This window comes from Podarcis vaucheri (genome assembly GCF_965113315.1).
Source record: "Podarcis vaucheri genome assembly, chromosome: 1".
NCBI classification, from domain to species: domain Eukaryota; kingdom Metazoa; phylum Chordata; class Lepidosauria; order Squamata; family Lacertidae; genus Podarcis; species Podarcis vaucheri.
In genome coordinates, this window is record NC_138759.1 from 129,456,465 (window position 1) to 129,479,275 (window position 22,811).

At 42.7% G+C, this 22,811-nt stretch overlaps 1 protein-coding gene across 6 annotated transcripts in view; it reads left to right on the forward strand.

Annotated features, from left to right (window-relative positions):
* The first annotated feature begins 3,683 nt into the window (after positions 1-3,683).
* BOLL (boule homolog, RNA binding protein) overlaps positions 3,684-22,811 on the forward strand; it is a 34,960-nt gene continuing 15,832 nt past the window's right edge. For 2 of the 6 annotated variants that reach the window (XM_082199823.1, XM_082199824.1), the window contains exons 1-7: positions 3,748-3,902; positions 16,233-16,376; positions 17,002-17,093; positions 18,730-18,784; positions 20,055-20,130; positions 21,543-21,670; positions 22,559-22,630. In XM_082199823.1, the coding sequence (XP_082055949.1) occupies positions 16,248-16,376; positions 17,002-17,093; positions 18,730-18,784; positions 20,055-20,130; positions 21,543-21,670; positions 22,559-22,630 (552 nt within the window). In that variant the 5' untranslated portion in view covers positions 3,748-3,902; positions 16,233-16,247. Of the gene's footprint in view, positions 3,903-4,002; positions 4,164-6,427; positions 6,573-6,960; positions 7,119-16,232; positions 16,377-17,001; positions 17,094-18,729; positions 18,785-20,054; positions 20,131-21,542; positions 21,671-22,558; positions 22,631-22,811 lie in introns of those variants that run through there. The other 4 variants (XM_082199825.1, XM_082199828.1, XM_082199826.1 and 1 more) reach the window with 4 other exon arrangements.

Consider the following 22,811-nt stretch of genomic DNA (forward strand, 5'->3'; position numbering starts at 1 on the left):
ACATAATAGGCATCACTGAAACCTGGTGGGATAAGTCCCACGATTGGAATGTAATAATGGGGGGGATACAATCTATTTCAGAGAAACAGACCAGACAAGAAAGGAGGAGGAGTGGCGTTATATGTCAGGGATGTGTATACCTGTGAAGAGATCCAAGATTTAGATCCTCAAAGCCAAAGTGAGAGCATTTGGGTCAAAATTAAGGGAGAGAAGAATAACAGAGACCTCATTGTGGGAGTTTACTATAGATCCCCAAGCCAAACGGAGGACATAGATGATGCCTTCCTGGAACAGATGGCCAAGCATGCAAAAGGAAGGGAGATAGTAGTAATGGGGGACTTCAATTACCCGGACATTTGTTGGACGTCAAACTCAGCCAAGAGCTTAAGGTCAAACAGATTCCTCACTGGCCTTGCAGACAACTTCATTGTCCAGAAAGTGGGAGAAGCAACAAGAGGAACAGCCATTTTAGATCTGGTCCTAACCAATGTTGATGACCTGGTTAGTGGGGTAGAAGTGGAAGGATCATTAGGCGCGAGTGATCATGCTCTTCTGAAGTTTACTATACAGCGGAAAGGAGCAGCCAAGCATACTAGGACTCAATTTCTTGACTTTAAGAAAGCCGACTTCATAAAACTTAGGGAAGTGCTGGGTGAGATTCCATGGACAGTAATACTAAAAGGAAAGGGAGTTCATGATGGCTGGGAGTTTGTTAAGAGGGAGATACTAAAACAACAACGTCAGGCAATACCAATGAGACGGAAACATGGAAGGTGCCTAAAGAAGCCAGGGTGGCTATCTAAAGAACTTTTAACCGAGTTAAGATTAAAAAAGGATGTACACAAAAAATGGAAAAGGGGGGAAACCACCAAAGAGGAATTCAAACAAATAGCCAGCACATGTAGACACAAAGTCAGAAAAGCTAAAGCACAGAATGAACTCAGGCTTGCTAGAGAGGTTAAAAGCAACAAAAAAGGCTTTTATGGGTATGTTCGTAGCAAAAGGAAGAACAAAGAAACAATGGGGTCACTCAGAGGAGAAGATGGTGAAATGCAAACAGGGGAGACAGAAAGGGCTGAACTCCTCAATGCCTTCTTTGCCTCAGTCTTCTCCGATAAAGAAAACAATGCCCGACCTGAAGAATTTGGAGCAAATGATTCAGCAAAGGAAACACAGCCCAGAATAACTAAGGAGATAGTACAAGAATATTTGGCTAGTTTAGATGTATTCAAGTCTCCAGGGCCAGATGAACTGCATCCAAGAGTATTAAAAGAACTGGCAGATGTGATCTCAGAACCACTGGCAGTCATCTTTGAGAATTCCTGGAGAACAGGCGAAGTCCCGGCAGACTGGAGGAGGGCAAATGTGGTCCCTATTTTCAAAAAGGGGAAAAGAGAGGACCCAAATAATTACCGCCCAGTCAGTCTGACATCAATAGCAGGGAAGATTCTGGAGCAGATCATTAAGCAAACAGTCTGTGAGCACCTAGAAAGGAATGCTGTGATCACCAATAGTCAGCATGGATTTCTGAAAAATAAGTCATGTCAGACTAACCTGATCTCGTTTTTTGACAGAATTACAAGCCTGGTAGATGAAGGGAACGCAGTGGATGTAGCCTACCTTGATTTCAGCAAGGCATTTGACAAGGTGCCCCATGATATTCTTGTAAAGAAGCTGGTAAAATGCGGTCTTGACTATGCTACCACTCAGTGGATTTGTAACTGGCTGACTGACCGAACCCAAAGGGTGCTCATCAATGGTTCCTCTTCATCCTGGAGAAGAGTGACTAGTGGGGTGCCACAGGGTTCTGTCTTGGGCCCGGTCTTATTCAACATCTTTATCAACGACTTGGATGATGGACTCAAGGGCATCCTGATCAAATTTGCAGATGACACCAAACTGGGAGGGGTGGCTAACACCCCAGAGGACAGGATCACACTTCAAAACGACCTTGACAGATTAGAGAACTGGGCAAAAATAAACAAGATGAATTTTAACAGGGAGAAATGTAAAGTATTGCACTTGGGCAAAAAAAATGAGAGGCACACATACAAGATGGGTGACACCTGGCTTGAGAGCAGTACATGTGAAAAGGATCTAGGAGTCTTGGTTGACCACAAACTTGACATGAGCCAACAGTGTGACGCGGCAGCTAAAAAAGCCAATGCAATTCTGGGCTGCATCAATAGGAGTATAGCATCTAGATCAAGGGAAGTAATAGTGCCACTGTATTCTGCTCTGGTCAGACCACACCTGGAGTACTGTGTCCAGTTCTGGGCACCACAATTCAAGAAGGACACTGACAAACTGGAACGTGTCCAGAGGAGGGCAACCAAAATGGTCAAAGGCCTGGAAACGATGCCTTATGAGGAACGGCTAAGGGAGCTGGGCATGTTTAGCCTGGAGAAGAGGAGGTTGAGGGGTGATATGATAGCCATGTTCAAATATATAAAAGGATGTCACATGGAGGAGGGAGAAAGGTTGTTTTCTGCTGCTCCGGAGAAGCGGACACGGAGCAATGGATCCAAACTACAAGAAAGAAGATTCCACCTAAACATTAGGAAGAACTTCCTGACAGTAAGAGCTGTTCGACAGTGGAATTTGCTGCCAAGGAGTGTGGTGGAGTCTCCTACTTTGGAGGTCTTTAAGCAGAGGCTTGACAACCATATGTCAGGAGTGCTCTGATGGTGTTTCCTGCTTGGCAGGGGGTTGGACTCGATGGCCCTTGTGGTCTCTTCCAACTCTATGATTCTATGATTCTATGATTCTATGATTCTAGGGCTTGCCGATCGAAAGGTCGGCGGTTCGAATCCCTGCGGCGGGGTGCACTCCCGTCGTTCGGTCCCAGCGCCTGCCAACCTAGCAGTTCGAAAGCACCCCCGGGTGCAAGTAGATAAATAGGGACCGCTTACAAGCGGGAAGGTAAACGGCGTTTCCGTGTGCGGCTCTGGTTCGCCAGAGCAGCAATGTCACGCTGGCCACGTGACCCGGAAGTGTCTTCGGACAGCGCTGGCCCCCGGCCTCTTGAGTGAGATGGGCACACAACCCTAGAGTCTGGCAAGACTGGCCCGTACGGGCAGGGGTACCTTTACCTTTACTAGGACTTGTGCATCAGTTTGTGACTTCGTTTTTCCTAGAAGGCAAATTTTGGGGATGCGGGTGGCACTGTGGTCTAAACCACTGAGCCTTTTGGGCTTGCTGATCAGAAGGTTGGTGGTTCGAATCCCAGCAACGGAGTGAGCTCTGGTTGCTCTGTCCCAGCTCCTGCCAACCTAGCAGTTCGAAAGCACACCAGTGCAAGTAGATAAATAGGCACCGCTGCAGCGGGAAGGTAAACGGCGTTTCTGTGCATTTTGATTTCCGTCACGGTGTTCCGTTGCGCCAGAAGTGGTTTAGTCATGCTGGCCACATGACCCGGAAAGCTGTCTGTGGACAAATGCCAGCTCCCTCGGCCTGAAAGCGAGATGAGTGCAGCAACCCCATAGTCACCTTTGACTGGACTTAACCGCCCAGGGGTCCTTTACCTTTTTTTAATAAGGCACAGTGAGAGAAATGTCAGCCACAACAACACAGTGGCATTTTACATATTGTGTTACATGTTCATGATCCAGTTTATCATGAAAACCCTTGCATCACTCCTCTCTGCTACCATTCCTGTTGAAGCCTGGCTGTCAACCAGCCTGGAATCAGGTGTGTGTGTGTGTGATTGTTGGCAAAATGATACCCCGAAAGGGGGGGGGAGGAATGCAAGTGTCAGAAAGCAAACAGCACGCAGGAAGGGATCTGCAGCCAGCCAGCGGCTAGATGCTGCCACCTCCTGCTGCTCCGGGCTTAGAAATAAGATACTACCCCTGCTACTGCTCTTGGTCAGGCCAAGGTGTAATAATTCTCACTGCGCAGAGGTGAGTAACCCCCTGACTCCACACGCTTTGTGGTTTGTGTGTGCAGGAGGATCTATGTAACTCTTGAGAGCTGAGCGTGCGTATTTCAGGACAGCAAGTTTCTCGGAGTGAGTGACAGCAGCAACAGGACAAGGGGAGGTGGCAGAGGTGAGCAGAGAGTCTTCTTTCCCAAGCATGGCAAATAAACGCTGGTCTCTTCTAAGCAGCGCTAGGGGCGGAGGCTAAAACTACAGATAAGCAATGCAAGAATAATACGGAACGGTATGGGCATGAGGGAACCGGTGGTGATGATTTTTGGGGCAGAGGTAGGAGGGAGACTAGGAGGTGCAATGGACTGAAGGGGCAGGGTAGGCTTTCAAGGAGGGGACAGAGTTTATGTAATCCTGGGGTGCAGGCTGAGATGTTACAGAAAGTGGCAAAAGGAAGAACCGACAGGCAACAAATGAAGGGGAATGATTAATGTGAACTGTTTAAACTGCACGATGCAATATGAAAATATGGAATTGTATACTCTTTTGGCAGCCGAGATGTTGAGCTATCTTCTTCCTCAATATTCTCCTGAAAGACTGAAAAATGCTTGGTCTTGAGACCTTAAGATCTCTCCCTATAGGCTAGTCCATAATGGGCGAACACATTCAAATGAATTCTGTAATGGGTGAGGAGGACCAATGTCAGAGCTTTGTGACTGTGTGTAAGCTGATTTGTTAGGATGCGTTAGTGGGACCAACGATTAAATAATGCTGGTGTGTAACGATTAACATACATAATCGCTGTCTAGCAAAAGAAGGCCGAAAGAATGTGGGAAATAGGTTCAGCTACAAAATACCTACAGATGTCAGTTTATCAACAGGCCAGCCTTTTACTAGTCCGTATATAATTTGTTCTTCAAGCCATTTGATAGAAGGGAAGAATATAAAATCAGAAAAAAACCATTTGTGTCTATGTTTTCATTGTTAGTGCTCACATGTATTTCCAGGAGTAAAGGCTGGCTTGCCTCAGAATGTTTTGAAGTACCTAAAGCTCATGCTATTAAAAAAAAAAAAAAAGCCAGACTTCCTTCCTTGACCTTTTTGCCACTACCAACTCGCATAGCTATAACCCTAAATTTTTTACTCAGATTAATTTATGGCTGAAAGCATTAAGGGTGAGAGCACACTGGACATGCTTGGAGACACTTGTCCTTAAGGTGCCAGGATATCTGAAGTCAGGAGCTGAAAATCCTGTATATAAATTATGGTACTATTTGTGCGGAGGCCATTTTTGGGAGAAAGTATGGGCTGCCGAGTGGCAACTAACACAAAATAGTCTTACGGGAGAGATGTGTAGAGATGTATACGATATTAATCCAGAATGCGGCAGCTAGACTGGTGACTGGGAGTGGCTGCTGGGACCATATAACACCGGTCCTGAGAGATCTGCACTGGCTCCCAGTACGTTTCCGAGCACAATTCAAAGTGTTGGTGCTGACCTTGAAAGCCCTAAACGGCCTTGGTCCAGTATACCTGAAGGAGCATCTCCACCCCCATCGTTCAGCCCTGACACTGAGGTCCAGCGCCAAGGGCCTTCTGGCGGTTCCCTCATTGCGAGAAGTGAGGTTACAGGGAACCAGGCAGAGGGCCTTCTCGGTGGTGGCGCCCGCCCTGTGGAACGCCCTCCCACCAGATGTCAAAGAAATAAACTATCTTACTTTTAGAAGACATCTGAAGGCAGTCCTATTTAGGGAGGCTTTTAATGTTTAATGCTGTATTGTTTTTAATATTTGATTGGGAGCCGCCCAGAGTGGCTGGAAAAACTCAGCCAGATGGGCGGGGTATAAATATATTATTACTATTACTATTATTATTATTATTATTATTACAATATGGCAGCAAGTTTAGGGAAGCTTTGTAACGTGTAAAGTTTTACGTTATGTTTTTATACATGTTGGAAGCCGCCCAGAGTGGCAGGGGCAATCCTGTCAGATGGGTGGGGCACAATTATTATTATTAGCATTAAAAATGCTGTTCCAATGCGCATATACTTGACGGAAATGCTTGATGCCGCTGTGTGCGTTAGGCCGAAACCAGCCAGGATAATAGTGATAGCATTTCTGATACAGGCATATGGATGTGCTTGTGAATAACCTGAAACTAACAAGACTTGTGCTTTCATATTTGGATTGCATTTGCCTCCGAGGTCTGCTCAGAAACCTGAATGGAAATAAGTGTGTGTGTGAGAGAGAGAGGTTGGAGATGAAATGCTAAATAGGACAAAATGCTAATCTTCAAAGTCGTTCCTTTCTTCCTGCCTAGAGATTACACGGCTCGCAACTGGCCATGGATGAAAGCCGAGTTTCTGGGCTTCCAGAAATTAGGATTTAGGTGTAATTTGGGGGGCCAGGAGGCCAACTAAACCTACCGCCCGCCTAACTTTCAGGCTCCGCCGAGTCCCCTAAACACAACCTCAAAGCCTTTCCCTCCCGCTTTTACCCCACCTCTCCGCCCAGCCGAGGCTCCCACCACGTGTGGGGAGCGCGAGTTTGCCGCGCCCGCCCGCCCCCCGTTTTGCCCCAACTCCCGCTTCGCCCTGGGGCTGCGTTGAGGGAGAAGAGCTGCGTGCGCGGAACGTGCCCGCCGGGAGACCGCCGTGTATAGGCGCGCGCGAGGGAAAGAGATGGAGCCCGACCCCTCGGTTAGTATTATGGGGGGGGGGGCAGGCCGTCTATGGGGAGGAAACCGTTGGTTTCCTGAGGAAACCGTTGGGGCAGGTTATCTAAGCACGGGGAGGCCGGCGGTTGCGGCCGGGCGGCAAAAAAGGGCGTTTTATTAGGCGATGGCGTTATTTTGTGTGGGTGGGTGAGCGTGAGGCGGGTAAGAGGGCGCGAAATCTCCTCAGAAGCCTCGACGGCGGTTTCCCGCCAAAAGCGGCGAGCGAGGCCCGTAACGCTCCCGCTCCCGCCTCGCTTTTGGTCACGAGACAGGCATTGGCCACGCCCTCCCTCCGTCAGCACGAGCCCCTTCCCGCTTTTATCCTTCCTAAGAAACAGCCCCGGCCAACCGCCGTGCTCGCGCCAGCTGCTTTTCTACCCCAGAGCGAGCGCTCCTCTTGCGCGTGCGCCCTAACGGCGGGAGAAGGGCGGTTGGAGCTGGAGGGGGGGGGAGAGCGAGGTTCTGTCCCGCCAATAGATGCCGAGGAAAAGTCAGCGCGAGGCGCTCCTAATTCCCCCTCATTCCTTCTGTAAGTGCTTCCTTCTCTCCGCCCGCCTTTTCCTTTTCGACGCCCTTCTGGCACGCATTTGTTGTTGTGTCGACCTTTCCCGCTTTGCCCCCCCCCCTTTCTCCGCCCCCGCCCCCTTTTTAGCTTCTAAAACAGTGTTTCCAAACAGCTGTTTTTGGACTACAACTCCCATCATCCTTAGCTAGCAAGACCAGTGGTCAGGCCCGGTCTTGCTAGCTAGACGCGGGTGGCACTGTGGGTTAAACCACAGAGCCCTAGGGCTTGCTGATCAGAAGGTCGGCGGTTCGAATCCCCGCGATGGGATGAGCTCCTGTTGCTCGGTCACTGCTCCGGCGGGAAGGTAAACGGTGTTTCCATGCGCTGCTCTGGTTCGCTCAGAAGCATGTTCATCTTCGTCATGCTAACCGCATGACCCGGAAGCTGTACGCCGGCTACCTCGGCCAGTAAAGCGAGATGAGCGCCGCAACCCCAGAGTCGGTCACAACTGGACTTAATGGTCAGGGGTCCCTTTGGACTACAACTCCCATCATCCATAACTAGCAATACCAGTAGTCAGGTGCAGGGGGGGGGCAGAACCTCAGTTAAGTATTTGTTATTGATTTACTTGATTTGGGGAGCAGCTGCCCCCCCCATTGGCTCCACCCATGGTCAGGGATAATGGGAATTTTGTAGTTTAAAAGCAGCTGGAGACCCAAGTTTGGGAAATACTACGGAATCTAGAACAAGAGAGAGAAAGAGAGATAATTAGTAAGAAGGGAGAGCATCCGCTTTCTAGTAAATAGTCCCGCGAAGAACTTGGCAGTGTCAAGTTGGTAACTTAACTGCGGCACTAGGGAGTTTATTAGAGATGCCTCTTTTTTATTTGGTGGGTGTGTTTCACACGTGGTGTAGAGTTTCGGATCTGCATTTGGAGATTTGAATATAAAAATGAGAAGTCTGATTGCAGATTTATTTGCTAATGCTGGATGAAAAGGCGGAGTTCCTCTTGGTACTTCCAACTCGTGACATCTTTTGGCCTACTTTTGGTTTGTTGGTTAGTTTTCAATCAGTTATGTACATGGAACCTCCCAGTCCTTTTTACAAAGAGTTATTGATTGATTGAATTTATATACTGCCCTATACCCAGAAGTCTCAGGGTGATTCACAGAAAAGATCACAATATATAAAACCAAAATAAAAACAATAACCCAATAACACCCCCCAAAGTGTTGGAGTGGGGAATACAAACACAGATTTCAACAAGTATACAATATGACAAAATACAAAAGTAGTAAACAAAACATCCTGGGTGATTTTTTAAGAATGGCTTCATCTGGAGCTGCAAATATAACCAAAACTGCACCAGTAATCTTCCCTGGGGAGACAATACATGAGGTGGGGTGCTACAGTAGAAAAGGTACTATCCTGGGTCAATCCCATATACACAGAAAGGTTTCTGATGAGGATCCTAATAGCTTGGCAGGTTCAGATGGAAAAATGCAGTACTTAACCCAGCAAGGATGGAGTTCCATGTATATTGAACATACTGAAAACCCTTGTTTTCTTGGTACCTCTACATATCCAAAAGAATCATTTTTGGTAACACATGCCATGAAGAAAGTGCCTCAAAATCATTATTTGTTTTATGAAGAGTGTCTCCATTTCTAGAGAACTTGATATTTTGGTTAGATTGAAGGGTGAGGGGTGTTGTCTCTGTTATTTGCGGGATTGAATGAAATATCAGGACAGTTCCTTCGCCACTACCACTCTGCTCCAATCGCAAGTAGAGGACAGCAACTTGTTGCATTGCTCTTTGAGAATGTTTGGAATGCCTCATAGGTATTTCATATCTGATGGGACAATCTGCCACCCTTTTCTTCAATTTGAGGCTTGGGAATAGGCAAGGGCTTGTCACATGCAGTATGTCAAGCAAAATTGTGCATCCCTTTTTCTTTATATGTGTGGAGACTTAGCATATGTACAAAAACATGCAGAGTAATAATAATAATAACAATTTATTATTTGTACCCCGCCCATCTGGCTGGGTTTCCCCAGCCACTCTGGGCGGCTTCCAACAAAGATGAAAGATACACTAAAATGTCACATATTAAAAAACTTCCCTGAATCAGATGTCTTCTGAATGTCAGGTAGATGTTTATCGCTTTGACATCTGATGGGAGGGCGTTCCACAGGGCGGGCGCCACTACTGAGAAGGCCCTCTGCCTGGTTCCCTGTAACTTGGCCTCTTGCAGTGAGGGAACCACCAGAAGGCCCTCGGAGCTGGACCTCAGTGTCTGGACAGAACGATGGGGGAGGAGACGCTCCTTCAGATATACTGGACCGAGGCCGTTTAGGGCTTTAAAGGTCAGCACCAACACTTTGAATTGTTCTCGGAAACGTACTGGGAGCCAATGTAGGTCTTTCAAGACCGGTGTTATATGGTCTCGGTGGCCGCTCCCAGTCACCAGTCTAGCTGCCGCATTCTGGATTAGTTGTAGTTTCCGGGTCACCTTCAAAGGTAGCCCCACGTAGAGCGCATTGTAGTAGTCCAAACGGGAGATAACCAGAGCATGTACCACTCTGGCGAGACAGTCCGCAGGCAGATAGGGTCTCAGCCTACGTACCAGATGGAGCTGGTAAACAGCTGCCCTGGATACAGATTTGACCTGTGCCTCCATGGACAGCTGTGAGTCCAAAATGACTCCCAGGCTGCACACCTGGTCCTTCAGGGGCACAGTTACCCCATTCAGGACCAGGGAATCCTCCACACCTGCTCGCCTCCTGTCCCCCAAAAACAGTACTTCTGTCTTGTCAGGATTCAGCCTCAATCTGTTAGCCGCCATCCATCCTCCAACCTCTTCCAGACACTCACACAGGACCTTCACTGCCTTCACTGGTTCTGATTTAAAAGAGAGGTAGAGTTCAGTATGTTCAACAGCTGTGGAAATCCATCATGGGTTTTCTCATGGGTAAAACTTGCTATTGCTAAAACTAAATTTGTAAGTACTGTACAGCAGTACCTCAGGTTACAGACGCTTCAGGTTACGCGATTTCGGGTTGTGCACCGTGCCGAACCTGGAAATACCGGAACAGGTTACTTCCGGGTTTCGGCGCATGCACAGAAGCGCTAAATCATGCTTTGCACATGCGCAGAAGCGCGAATTGCGACCCGCATGTGCACAGATGCAGCGCTGTGCGTTGCGAACGGTGCGGGTTGCGAACGTGCCTCCCGCATGTATCATGTTCGCGACCCGAGGATCCACTGTAAATGTAATGCCAGGAACAGATTCAGGCCCAAACAATATGCTACTCACAAACACCTTTAGAAAAGGAGAAGCTGTTTTGGAGTGGAACTTATCCTCTTCCTTCCTAACCTCTGTTTCACTTCTCCAAATTGCCTCCTGTAGCATCACCCTCAGAAGGGTTTCCCATGCATGTTTTGAGAAGTCACCAGGGTTCAAGCAGTTGCAGTTGAGGCCTCAATATGTATGTTCAGTGTTATGGCTAGAAGAAAGGAAGAAGGTTTTAGAACCTTTGAAATCCACATATTCATTAAATCCATTTATTCAGCAGTAGGTCCCACTGTGGAGGTTTCTCACTAGGACATAAGTTTAGGATTGTAGTACTAGGTAGGTAAACAGAAACCCCAGCCTGATAGAAAGGACAGTCAATTTTATTGTATTATATTTTTCTTACTTAAATCTTCAAGAAATTACTGGCTTAAAATAATGCGCTGCATTGCCTTACTTGAAATTCTGCCTTATCTACAGTACCTTGTATTATTTTGTATTTTTGAATTAAATTAGTACTTCATAATAGCACTTCATCCTTGTGTTCTGAATTAAATGCTCATTGCCTTAGGCTTCTTCCTCTCACCCTGTCATCTAATGATTGCTGTTATGCAGACAGTAAAGATGTGCTATGAATTTGTGTATTCCCATTGCATTTTTAAGTGTTTATCATCACAGCCAAAATACAGATAAGTAATATACAGGAGCACATTGCAGTCTTGAATTACCATAATGGGAGTGCAGTAATGTTTTGTGTTGCAGTAAGAAATTATGCTGTGGGCAGAGCTTCAGTGCTGAAACTGAAAATACAGTATTAATGTTTTTCTCTTAATGGCCTATATGCACGTAACATACGTAGTAAAAGATTTCATTGTTAATAACATTAGAAAAAAAGGACATGATTTTGCCTATTATGAGATCTCTGGTTGTGTAGGCAGCAACTATTTTAGGCGCTGACATGCGGGTCCTTTTTGCCCTGGGTGAGGGCCGAATTGGGGCTGGGCATGCTTATGAAGGGTATGGGGAGTGGGAATGGAACCCCCAAGCGAAATGGTCTCCGCCTGTACAGTGGACCCTCCAGATATGAACTTAATTGGTTCCTGGGGTCCGTACATACCCCCAAAAGTCTGCATCTAGAGGCGCTGCTTTTGCATACGTGCACGGCGCAATAGGGCACTTCTGCGCATGCGCGTGTGGCGAAACCCAGAAGTATACACTTCTGGGTTTGCCGCATTCGCCACCCGAAAGTTACGTTACCTGAAGGTAACATACCCCGAGGGTCCACTGTACTTCCTTTTACATAACCTTGCTTTGTGCTCTTAAATTATTGTGGGGAAAAGAGCACTAACTTTATAATTTTACTGGATAAAATAGATGAAAGCTACTCTGAGGTTCTTTTGGTTCTGATTAGTTTGATATGGTCTGTGTGCTTAACTGATTAGCTATTTAAAACTCCATTTTTAAACCAGAAAATACACTTTAAAAATGTCAGAATTGTTCCATGGAAAAGTTCCCAGCCAATATCTCAAAAAAGAGTCTCGGTTTTTCACAAGCTGCAGTAGGTTTTAAGAGGGTCGCAGGTGGCGCTGTGGTCTAAACCACTGAGCCTCTTGAGCTTGCCATTTGTAAGGTCAGCAGTTCAAATCCCTGTGATGGGGTTAATTCCAGTTGCTTTGTCCCAGCTCCTGCCAATCTAGCGGTTCAAAAGCATACCAGCATGAGTAGATAAATAGGTAGTGCTTTGGCGGGAAGATAAACAGCTTTTCCGTGCGCTCTGGCAGTCATCACAGTGTTCCGTGTGCCAGAAGCTGTTTAGTCATGTGGGCCACATGACCCTGTCTGTAGACAAACACTGGCTTTCTTGGCCTGAAAGTGGAGAGGAGCGCCCCACCCCATAATCGAATTCAACTGGACTTAATCGTCCAGGGGTCCTTTACCTTTTACCTTTAGATTTTTAAATGCTTCTTTATGAAAAATTGTTTATAAATCATGGTGAGGAAATATAGGCTAAAGAGTTGTGTTCTTCAATTATAATTTATTAATATCTCTTAACTATTTCCTTTTAATAACTTTTAACCCCTCAATTGACATATCAGTGTATTTTTCTTTTCCAAATTGGTTTGTTTTTTTTCAACAGACTCAGGAAGGACCTTGTCGTGGTTCTGTTGCTCATAGCAGACTGTGCTATGCTAACGCTTCCTGTGCATTCCTAGATACTACACTATGAACAATTATGACAATTTTTTTCTGGAAAAGAAGCTGAAGTTTGGAATTTATTGGCTGAATATTAGGGACACTGTGATAATGTATTTTTTATTATTGTTTGATGGTTAACAGCAGTAGAACTTTATCTCATGTTGTTCATTGTCATTCTGTGCCTTCAATCTGGAGCAAAAGGAGAGAAAATTATTATTATTTTAAACAATGATGCTTTTTAATTATTAAGCAGAGGTTTGGGTTTAGAAATGGTTAAAATAGGTATAGTGAATTTTTTCTTCCAGCTCTTCATTTATTTTTGATGGGTATCCGTTATCATGATCCTTGTTGACGGCACGGGTTGTATATACGTATGCAAATACACAAACAGTATATACTGCAGGAATATATATTTATGAAGTTGAAATGGCACCATTTAGAAAATCTTTCTGGAACACCAGTGCCCCCCTGGTTGGGAATCACCCAGAATTGCCAATGAGAACTGAGCATGCTCAGTGGTAATGTAATGCTGACTGGCTGTTGGGAAGGATGGAATGAGTCCCCTATAGGAGGGTATGGCAGGGTGTTTGAAATCCTGAACACGGGCACTCAATTTTACAACATTTTCTTGCAAGCTACACTTGTTTCAGTCTATTCGAAAACAGTTCTTACAAAGCTTTACGGCCATGATTTTTACAACAGAATTTTGTTTGGATTTTATACACCATTCCCATTCTCTGATAATTTCATGTTGTGGGAATATTTTGCAGAAATATTTTGAAGAATATAATTTCTGCTGTGAATACTAATTTTTAAAAAATGAACTAGATAATGTTTTGTACAATATAATTGTGGGTTTTTTCCTATGCAAATTTCAGTCTTTTCCTCGTTAGTGTTAGCAGTAGTTCCATATGTTCTAGCCCGGCATAACCATAGTTACTACTGGTTTTAGTTTCTAGCTTATAAACTAATAATGGTGTACCTTTTCCTTATGGTTCAACTCGTACAGAAATAATGTTACTAGGGAAGAAGGTGTGGTTTTTTTAGTTAATTTTTGATATTTTTCAACACAGGATACAGTAAAAACTGAATCAGTCTAAAGAAAGAAGTAACAAACCAAGAAAAAGAGAGAAAGAGAAAGCTTTCCCCTGTTCCCTCAGCCTCAAACCCTGAGAGAGCCTCTCTGGCTTACCTCACATCCAGGTCCCTTCATCTTCTGTCCATCACCTTCCTATGTGTATCTTCATTTATCTCAAATATAAATATTCAAAGAACCAAACATACATGTAAATAGGGTTAACAGAGAGCTAGAGTTAAAAGTCATAAAGTAAAGGTAAAGTCATAAAGTAAAGGTAAAGGGACCACCTGACCATTAGGTCCAGTCGTGACAGACTCTGGGCGCTCATCTCGCTTTATTGACCGAGGGAGCCGGCGTACAGCTTCCGGGTCATGTGGCCAGCATGACTAAGCTGCTTCTGGCGAACCAGAGCAGCACACGGAAACGCCGTTTACCTTCCCGCCGAAGCGGTACCTATTTATCTACTTGCACTTTGATGTGCTTTCAAACTGCTAGTTGTTGGCAGGAGCAGGGACCAAGCAACGGGAGCTCACCCCGTCGCAGGGATTCGAACCGCTGACCTTCTGATTGGCAAGTCCTAGGCTCTGTGATTTAACCCACAGTGCCACCCACGTCCCGAAAAGTCACAGAAAAGCAAGATATGAAGAAAAAAATAAAAAAGAGAGTCTTCCAATTCTGTCTACCAATTATGTGTATGACAATTATTTAAAGTATGCACTTCAGAGCAAATTCTAGCTGTATTAATAACTAGTTTTTTCTCATTCTGCTAGATGGTATTTCTCACCCTCCCAGGCACCTTGAATTCACATTTTTTCACTCATAAAGTCCAATATAGCGCTTCAGTTATTACCTTCTAGTGTACAAATTCTCAGAAAGTAAATTTTAATCACCATGATTTTGCAGTCAGCAGCATTTCATTTGAACTGGGTCATGGATCTGTAACCAAAAATTCTCTTCCTTTGAAGAAGAAACTTCTCCCATCAAAAAGTTTTCAGAGGGTAGAAAAATGGGATTCTGCTGCTCCAAGTTGCCAATTTTAAATTGTTCAGCAAGCCACACATAAAGAATGGGAATGTCTACTTGCTTGTTCTGCTAATTTAAATTTTAGAAGAAGCTCTTTTAAAAGATTGCATAGTTTGCAAACCTACGCACGTTTAGCTCGTAAGTCCCACACGTTTAGCTCTAAGTCCCGGACTGAGTTGACATATACAGGATTGCACTGTTAATCAGGTGTGATGTGTCTTTTGCACACATGTATATTCCCAGCCTCTTTCATACATGTCCCATCTCATCATGCAAGTTGTAAGACTGTAGTCCTGTAGTCACACTTATCTGGGAGTAAATCTTTGAGAGTAACACAGTGGGTTTTCCCAAATAAATATGCACAGGACTGCACTGTAAATGGCATAGAGAAAGAGGTAAGTTGTCTCCTTTTCATAACTATGAAAGGATCAATCTGCCAAGCTGAAATGCATCTCAGTTTCTTATTTTTCTGATACAGTACTAAGTTCAGTTCTCCACCTTAAGCTGTTGGGAGTCAAGGGTCCTTGGGGCAAGGAGAGAGTAATTAGGGATGCAGGAAGTGCTTTCTCTTGGTTCATAATTCTCCAGGCTCTTAGCTTCAAAGGGGTTAGAACCTTTAAAAATTTGTAGAGTTGGCATGCATCATGTGACACGACCCGCTCCCCCATACCATAAACAGTTAAGGAGTATGTATATCTCAATTTTCCCATCTTGTTTTCCTCCCCCTTAGTTTTTCTTCAACTGACACCCTAAATAGTCTATCTCATGGAGGTCAGTGAGCATGGTCTTTGTTGGGTCATTTAAGGTTTTTTTTCCTCTTCTCCTCACCCTTTTAATTTACAAACAAATTGTTCTGTTCCTCACATAAGCTGTGAGTACCCTGGTTTCACTATTCCAGTGAGAGGCCTGAGACCAAGTTTGCTATTGGATATAGCATGATTATGATAAGCAAAAACTTGGTCCTTTTCATTTTTTATTTGACTTGTATTGTATGAACCTTTTGAATTTTTTAATAAACCGTATTACTTTGCATGTGCATATAGGGTGGGATATAAACACATTAGTAAAATACTTAAACATTCCAGTCTACAAGTGAATTGGGTGTGTGTGGAAAGGTTTCAGCTTGTTCTTATTTCTTGATAATTAAAAATAAGAAAACATATCATAATTAAAAATCATAAGAACATTAAATATTATCTACCATTCTCTTATTGCTTTCAGAATGAATTATGATTTCTAAACATAACTAGGTGCAACAGGTGAAGAAAAGGTAGTGTGTACCAGGTTGAAACCATTTATATGAAAGCAAATTCTATTAAAATCAATGGAATATACTTTGAAGCAAATATTCAGTGAACTAACTAGCTATATGTATGTAGAATTCAGCTGGTAATCTTAGATTTAGTATATGTGGCATCCTGAATGAAGATACTACCGAAGGTAGCTTAGTACATCAAAAATTAAATGATAGCTGTGATTTGTCTTTTTAGCATTTCAAATTTTTTGTGTTGAAAATATATCTTAACAAGACTATATTCTCTTAAACAGCAAACTACAAATCAGATGCAAACTGATTCTCTGTCTCCGTCTCCTAACACTGTGTCGCCAGTGCCTTTAAATAACCCCACAAGTGCCCCAAGATTTGGAACAGTCATTCCTAATCGCATCTTTGTTGGAGGAATCGATTTTAAGGTATTTCTTTTTCCTGATCTTGGTTCCTTAGCAATACAATCATTTTTTTTTCCACTTCTGTCTTAATAGGTTGCTTATATCATTGTTTGTATAGTTTTAAGTGTATAAATGTAGAAATTAGGCTCTAATTTTATGTATTTATTGGACAGATATAGTGCTACCGCACAAGAATTTCAAGATACAAACACCAACCAATGAGAAAATACTGGATTTGTTCCCTTTGCTTGTCCTTCTCATCTCTAGTAAACTGTTACTTAATAGAGAAGAAAAGGAGAAAGAGTTGTAATTTTGGACCTGGTAGAGCCTAGAAAGTATCTAGCCCAAATCCTCTTCCAACACAGGTTCTAAGGGGGCAGGAACTTCTACTTAACCTCTACTTGAAAGGTTGCCTTTAAGGCCAGTAGACTAAAAAATAGCATTCAAATTATGATTTTTGAAAATTGAATTTAAAAAGACAACAGATACGATTCAGTTAGTGGAATTGTTGATACAGAATGGTGTGATCAATATTAATGTGATTTAAAAAATAAAATATTCCATAAAGGAAATCAAAGTTAAATGATGATTTTAAGTACATTTATAGTAATGATTTGATGATGCAATCATTTTCTTTTTCTTTTACTAGACTAATGAGAATGACCTAAGGAAGTTTTTTTCCCAGTATGGCTGCGTCAAAGAAGTAAAAATAGTAAATGACAGAGCTGGAGTATCAAAGGGGTTAGTACAATAAAGCATTTGTTCATCAAGTAGAAATAATACTAGTTCATGCAATACATGCAGGGGGAAAAATCCTTATTACATAATTAACAAGACATGAGCACCTTAAAACTACAACCCCATACACAATTAACTTCAATTAAGTCTCATTAAACTTAGTAGGGCTTGCTTTTGGGTAGATGACTTGTATAGGATTGTACTCATAGTTAAAAATCAACATTTTTTCTCTACAGTGGAGGAGGATATCCTCGTCTGAGTTGCTCCTCCTGTTCACTCCAGAAGGCAGAACTATGCAGTCATAGTCATTCATGGTACATTCAGGTCCTGGAAGGAAAGTACCAGCTCTTTTACAAAAAGTTAAAAGTTTGCAAAGAGTTACAAAAAGTTTCCTATTTAGAGGTAATTAGTATATATCAGTTTTCACTATGACTTTCCAAACCATAGGAACAAAAGGCAAGGTGGCATTTCATGTTTTCACAGACTAGGGTACTTTAGGTTGACTATCTCACAACCACAGGCTCCCCCCCCCCTTGTGGAAGTTCTAAGGGAGACTTCCCACTGCCCTGCGTGCTCTGCTTGAATTCTCTGCTCTAGCTCCCTCTTTTTCAAAAGCCCGCACTCCCCACCCCCAATTGGACTGCACAGGTATGGTGATGGGTAAAAGGCCTCAGGCATTCTAAAGTACGGTAATTCTGCCGTCAGATCTTGGTTGGGAGTGGCACCAATTGAGGCTTGCAGGTAACTGAAGGTGGGTGGGAGTTTGCTTCCCCACCCTAAAGGTGAGCTAGCCAAATATGGGCCAGCAGGCCCCACCTCCCAGGATGGAAAATCCAACAGGTTGGTGCAGGACTTCTTATTTTCACCACCACCACATCCACGTTCCCCTTCAGCTCTTGCTACTGTCCTGAAGTCCTGGTCCTCCTCATTGCTCTGAACTGATATCTGACAGACCAGAATACCATAGGCACTGCATTTCCATCTCACACAGAGTGCTGAAGGAAAGCTGCTCCTCCCTCCACTTCCATTCAGCCCGACCTGCCATGGGATATGCTGCTACTGCTGTCAGTCAAGTCTTCCCAGTTCACAATGAATGTGACAACAATCTAGTGAAAATAAAGTATAGAGAGTATACATGCAGGCAAGCGTGTAGACAGACTTCTGGTTCATTATGTTAACTATACATATAAACATTTCTGTCAGTTATCTTTTTATGTGTGTCATCTTGGTTTAATCCATTCATTCACAAGCCTGAATATGTAACAAATGCTGAAATTAACCCATAATAAGGTGTTGCGCATTGATAGAACAGATTAAAATAGGAAACTTTAATGACTAGTTTTAAGTAGAATAGTTTAAACTAAGTTTAAACCGCAGTAAAAAGCCACCATCCTGGTAAAGGCCATGAGAACTCTAATTTGTTTTGGGGAAGCCAGCCAAAATATTATGTTTAATGGATTTTTAAATCTGGCTTTGTTTGATATGGTACATATACTGATCCATAGTGCTAAAGTCAGTCATTGGTTCTTCCTCATTTTATGTGATAGGCATTCATTTTATGCATGTCAAGCAGCAGCTCTTGTATGGGAAGGTTGCAAATATAGTATATGCTAAGAAAAACGTGTGCTGTTTTACTTAGGTATGGTTTCATCACATTTGAAACTCAGGAAGACGCTCAGAAAATACTACAAGAGGTAAACATGATTTCATTAAAAATTATATATTTGTGCACAGATAGGAACTGGTAATACCAAGTAACATTTGTTTATGGTAGTGGGGAGTGCCTGGTGCTGCCCACAAACCAAAAAATATTGTGATTTTTAAATGGATAATGTGGTTTGTGAGTTTGGACCTGCCACACCAAAAATCAAGTGACGTTAATCCAAAGTCTTGTTTTGGTCCACTGCCTTGATTCCAAATGGTGCCTGGCATTCCAACGACAACAATCTCTTCCACCCCCACCTCAAAAAGTTTCATGCCAAGTTTGGGAACAATATTTTGAGAGGTGTCCAAACGTATAGAGCACAAACAGATGCACAGAAAAATGAACTACCTTGCAAAATAATGTGGTACATTAGACATGGGGACCTGCAAAAACAGTGTGTACTCTATTTGTGTATTCATTTGTTTAGTTTATAATTTCACTCTTCACTCAATATTCGTAACACAAGAGAACAGCATTGAATACAAAATATAAAACAGATAAACATTACCAAAGTATATATAAACAGCAACTGTCAAAATTACTGGCATATTAACTCAACCATTATCTGAAGGCTTGGGCCAGGAGGTACATCTTCAGCTGCTGTGGAAAGGTAAACGGTTTCAATGCCAGATTTATTTCAGAAAGGAAGTGATTCCAAAGATAAGGTCCTGCTACTGAGAAGGTCCCATTTTGTGGTACCTCAGGGAGGCTTGCCTGGCTGCCTTCATTACATATCTTTAGGTGCTAGGCAAAAACATTCTTCTTCTCCCAGGCCTGTGACTAATTTAGCAATGCATGGGAGGTATTGTTTTTTGTTTGTGGCTATGGTTAGTTATAGTTATAAAAGTTATAAAATTTATAATTGATAACATAAAACTTTGATAAGTTTTATGGATCAAAATATTATGCATTTATATCCACTTGAGATGGTTTTATTTATTTTTTAATCTACTCTGTTTGATTCAATCCTTATGATCACTGTAGTTAGTTATAAAGCGCAGTCGAATACATTATTTAAACAAATACTTGTCCAGTTCAAAAGTGCCTTATTCACCATTTGGCACAAAACAAAGGACTGAGTTCACAAGACATTTCCATTAAGATTTGAGGTGAGCTGAAGGTATCTGTAAAACGTGTTGTTGAGATGTTATTGAGATTTTTGAAACATTCGTTATTTGAATACATTTGAAAAATAAATAATTGTATGTATTTATGTATGTATGTAAATAATTGTATGTATTTTCTTTGCTTTGGCTTAGGCTGAAAAACTAAATTATAAGGATAAAAAACTGAATATTGGTCCAGCAATAAGAAAACAACAAGTAGGGATTCCTCGTATGTATTTGCTTGCTTGCTTGCTTCCTACCCCCATCTTTTACGGGTGTTTTGGAAAAATCCTTGGCTATGCCAGTGCTGTGAAGAATTATTTAGGCTACAATCCTATACATACACACTTGGGAGTAAATTTCTTTGAACTCAGTGGTATTTACTTTTGAGTAGACATGCATAGGATTGTACTGTTACTGTTCTATTTGCCTACTAGTGAGTGTTAATATTCTCTTAGCAAGTTTATCTATAGGCCAACTCAGGCACATGATAGTGGAAGGCTTCTGGCCCAGCTGAGGCACATGCCTTCTGATGGTGATACAGAGTTGCTTCTTTTCATCACATTAGTCCAGGCATAGGCAAACTCTGGCCCTCCAGATGTTTGGGACTACAACTCCCATGATCCTTAGCTAACAGGACCAGTGGTCAGGGATGATGGGAATTGTAGCCCCAAACATTTGGAGGGCCGGAGTTTGCCTATGCCTGCATTAGTCAGTTTCATAGAATGATTCTTAATATTAAATTGCAGTGAGCTGAAATTTTCTGTTAACACATTTTGCGTTTTAGAGGGAAATTCTGATGTTGTAATTTGAGGGGATTAGGATGGGGTGGAAATGCTTCTCTGCTCTGTATTGATGGGGGACATGTCTGACCCAGAGCCCACAGTCACGTTTGTGGAAAGTTCTGTAAGCACAGAGCTACAGGATCAGAAATGGGACATATTGGGGATGCCCTTTGGTTTGCTTGATCCAACACCATTAATTCCTCTGAGAGGCCCTAGGATTGAATCAACTACACCAGCCTGGAGCTGGCACAGTTAATCCCTCCAACCAATTATAATTAAGTGAATCGGTTTCTTACCCCAAAAACTAATGAGTGAGAAATTAAAAGAACTGCCAAGATAAAAAGAAGAAGACCCAAGCATGCACACGTTTCCGACCTTGGCCAGCACAAGCCAGCAGGGCCTTGAAAATGGTGGAAACTTCTGCTTCGCTCCCTCCCACCCACATCCCAGTTAGAATTGCTCTACTCTTAATTGATAAAGTATTATTTACAAGCATCATAGCTAAATCCTAAAAGTGTGTGTGCTGTGTTCTGGATCCTAAAAGTGTGTGTGCTGTGTTCTGCTCACAGAATAGGGTTTTTCTGCCTCTCTTCCCATTGCAGTTCTCTGCATCCTTCAAAAAGCCACTTGTTGAGAGTCAGCCCCCCCCCATCGCGTTTGTGTGCTATGGAGAGCTGTAACTGCAACCTAAGAAATTTGCAGAGGTTTAAGAGCTCTCAGTGTGCAAGTAGTAGTGCTTTCTGCTATCTTGGGTTCAAGTGGTCTGTTGGATCCAAGCCCATATGTATTAGAATTTTTTTTAAGGATAGAATGCAAAGTACCTGTGAGTTTTCAATTTTGTTACTGCTTATTTTAGGATCCAGTATAATGCCAGCGGCTGGAACAATGTACTTGACTACTTCAACTGGATATCCATACACATATCATAATGGTGTAGCTTATTTTCATACTCCCGAAGTTGCTTCTGTTCCACAGCCATGGCCTGTACGTAATTTCTTTTGTTCTGAGACAATGCTAATGTGCCAATAGCTGTTTGGGTTTGTTATTGTTAAATTTTGGAAATTAAAGCTAATTGTCTTCTCTGAATAGATATCAGCACAAATTTATATAGTATACATTGTTGCCTTTCTAACTGTGCGACCTTGTTTCATACCTCTGTTGTAAGCAGCTTTTGTGAAAAGTGCAATGCTACTGTCCAGTAACAACTAAAAAGTATATTTATTCAAAGGGTGCAGTATATTCCCCTGAATATAAAAAAGCAATTGAGGGAGTCAGCAGGAATAACTATGAAAAGGAATTTGGATGGGCAAGCAAATGGCAAATGCATGCAACACAGAATTGTAGCCATTCTATGGGCCCTTGTAACTCTGATTAAAAAATAATCATAGGAATGATCCTAGTCTGATTCTCCATAGGATTTCAAAGAATCATAGAATTGTAGAGTTGGAAGGGACCACAAGGGTCATCTAGTCGACCCTCTGCAATGCAGGAATCCTTTGCCCAATGTAGAGCTTGAACGTATGACCCTGAGATTACTGGCAGTTTTGTGTGTGCAGTATCCCATTCCAAATTCACTTTGTGGTGGGTTTGTGGCGTTCGGGAGCCAATTTGTTCGGGAGCCAAGCCATTCCTGTACCAAGGTACCACCGTACTGTGGTTAACTATGAAAAGTATATTGAAGGGGAATTTGTTTTGGAGGATAGATAGCAAAAGCCCAAATGGCACTTCTGATATGTGAATTATTGTAAATGATTTGTTTGTTTGTTTATAATTTAGTTTTTAGTGTATTGCTTAAAATGTATTTCTTAGTAGCATATTAATAATTCTTTGGACAACTCAGTAAGATTCTAATTGCTGTTCTCTTTTTTAAAGTCACGTTCTATTTCTAGTTCTCCTGTGATGGTAGCTCAGCCTGTTTATCAACAACCTACATATCATTATCAGGTAAAAAAATAAATGATGCTTTTGGCAACTTTATTGCAGCATAGGAGAGGAAATTGTGCTTCATAGGTTAATTGACTTCATAGTTGTTTGTTTGTTTGTTTGTTTTACCACTGTATCCTAAAAAAATATATCTAAGTGGTTTACAGTAATATTTATATTTAACAAAAAAATATTTTCATAA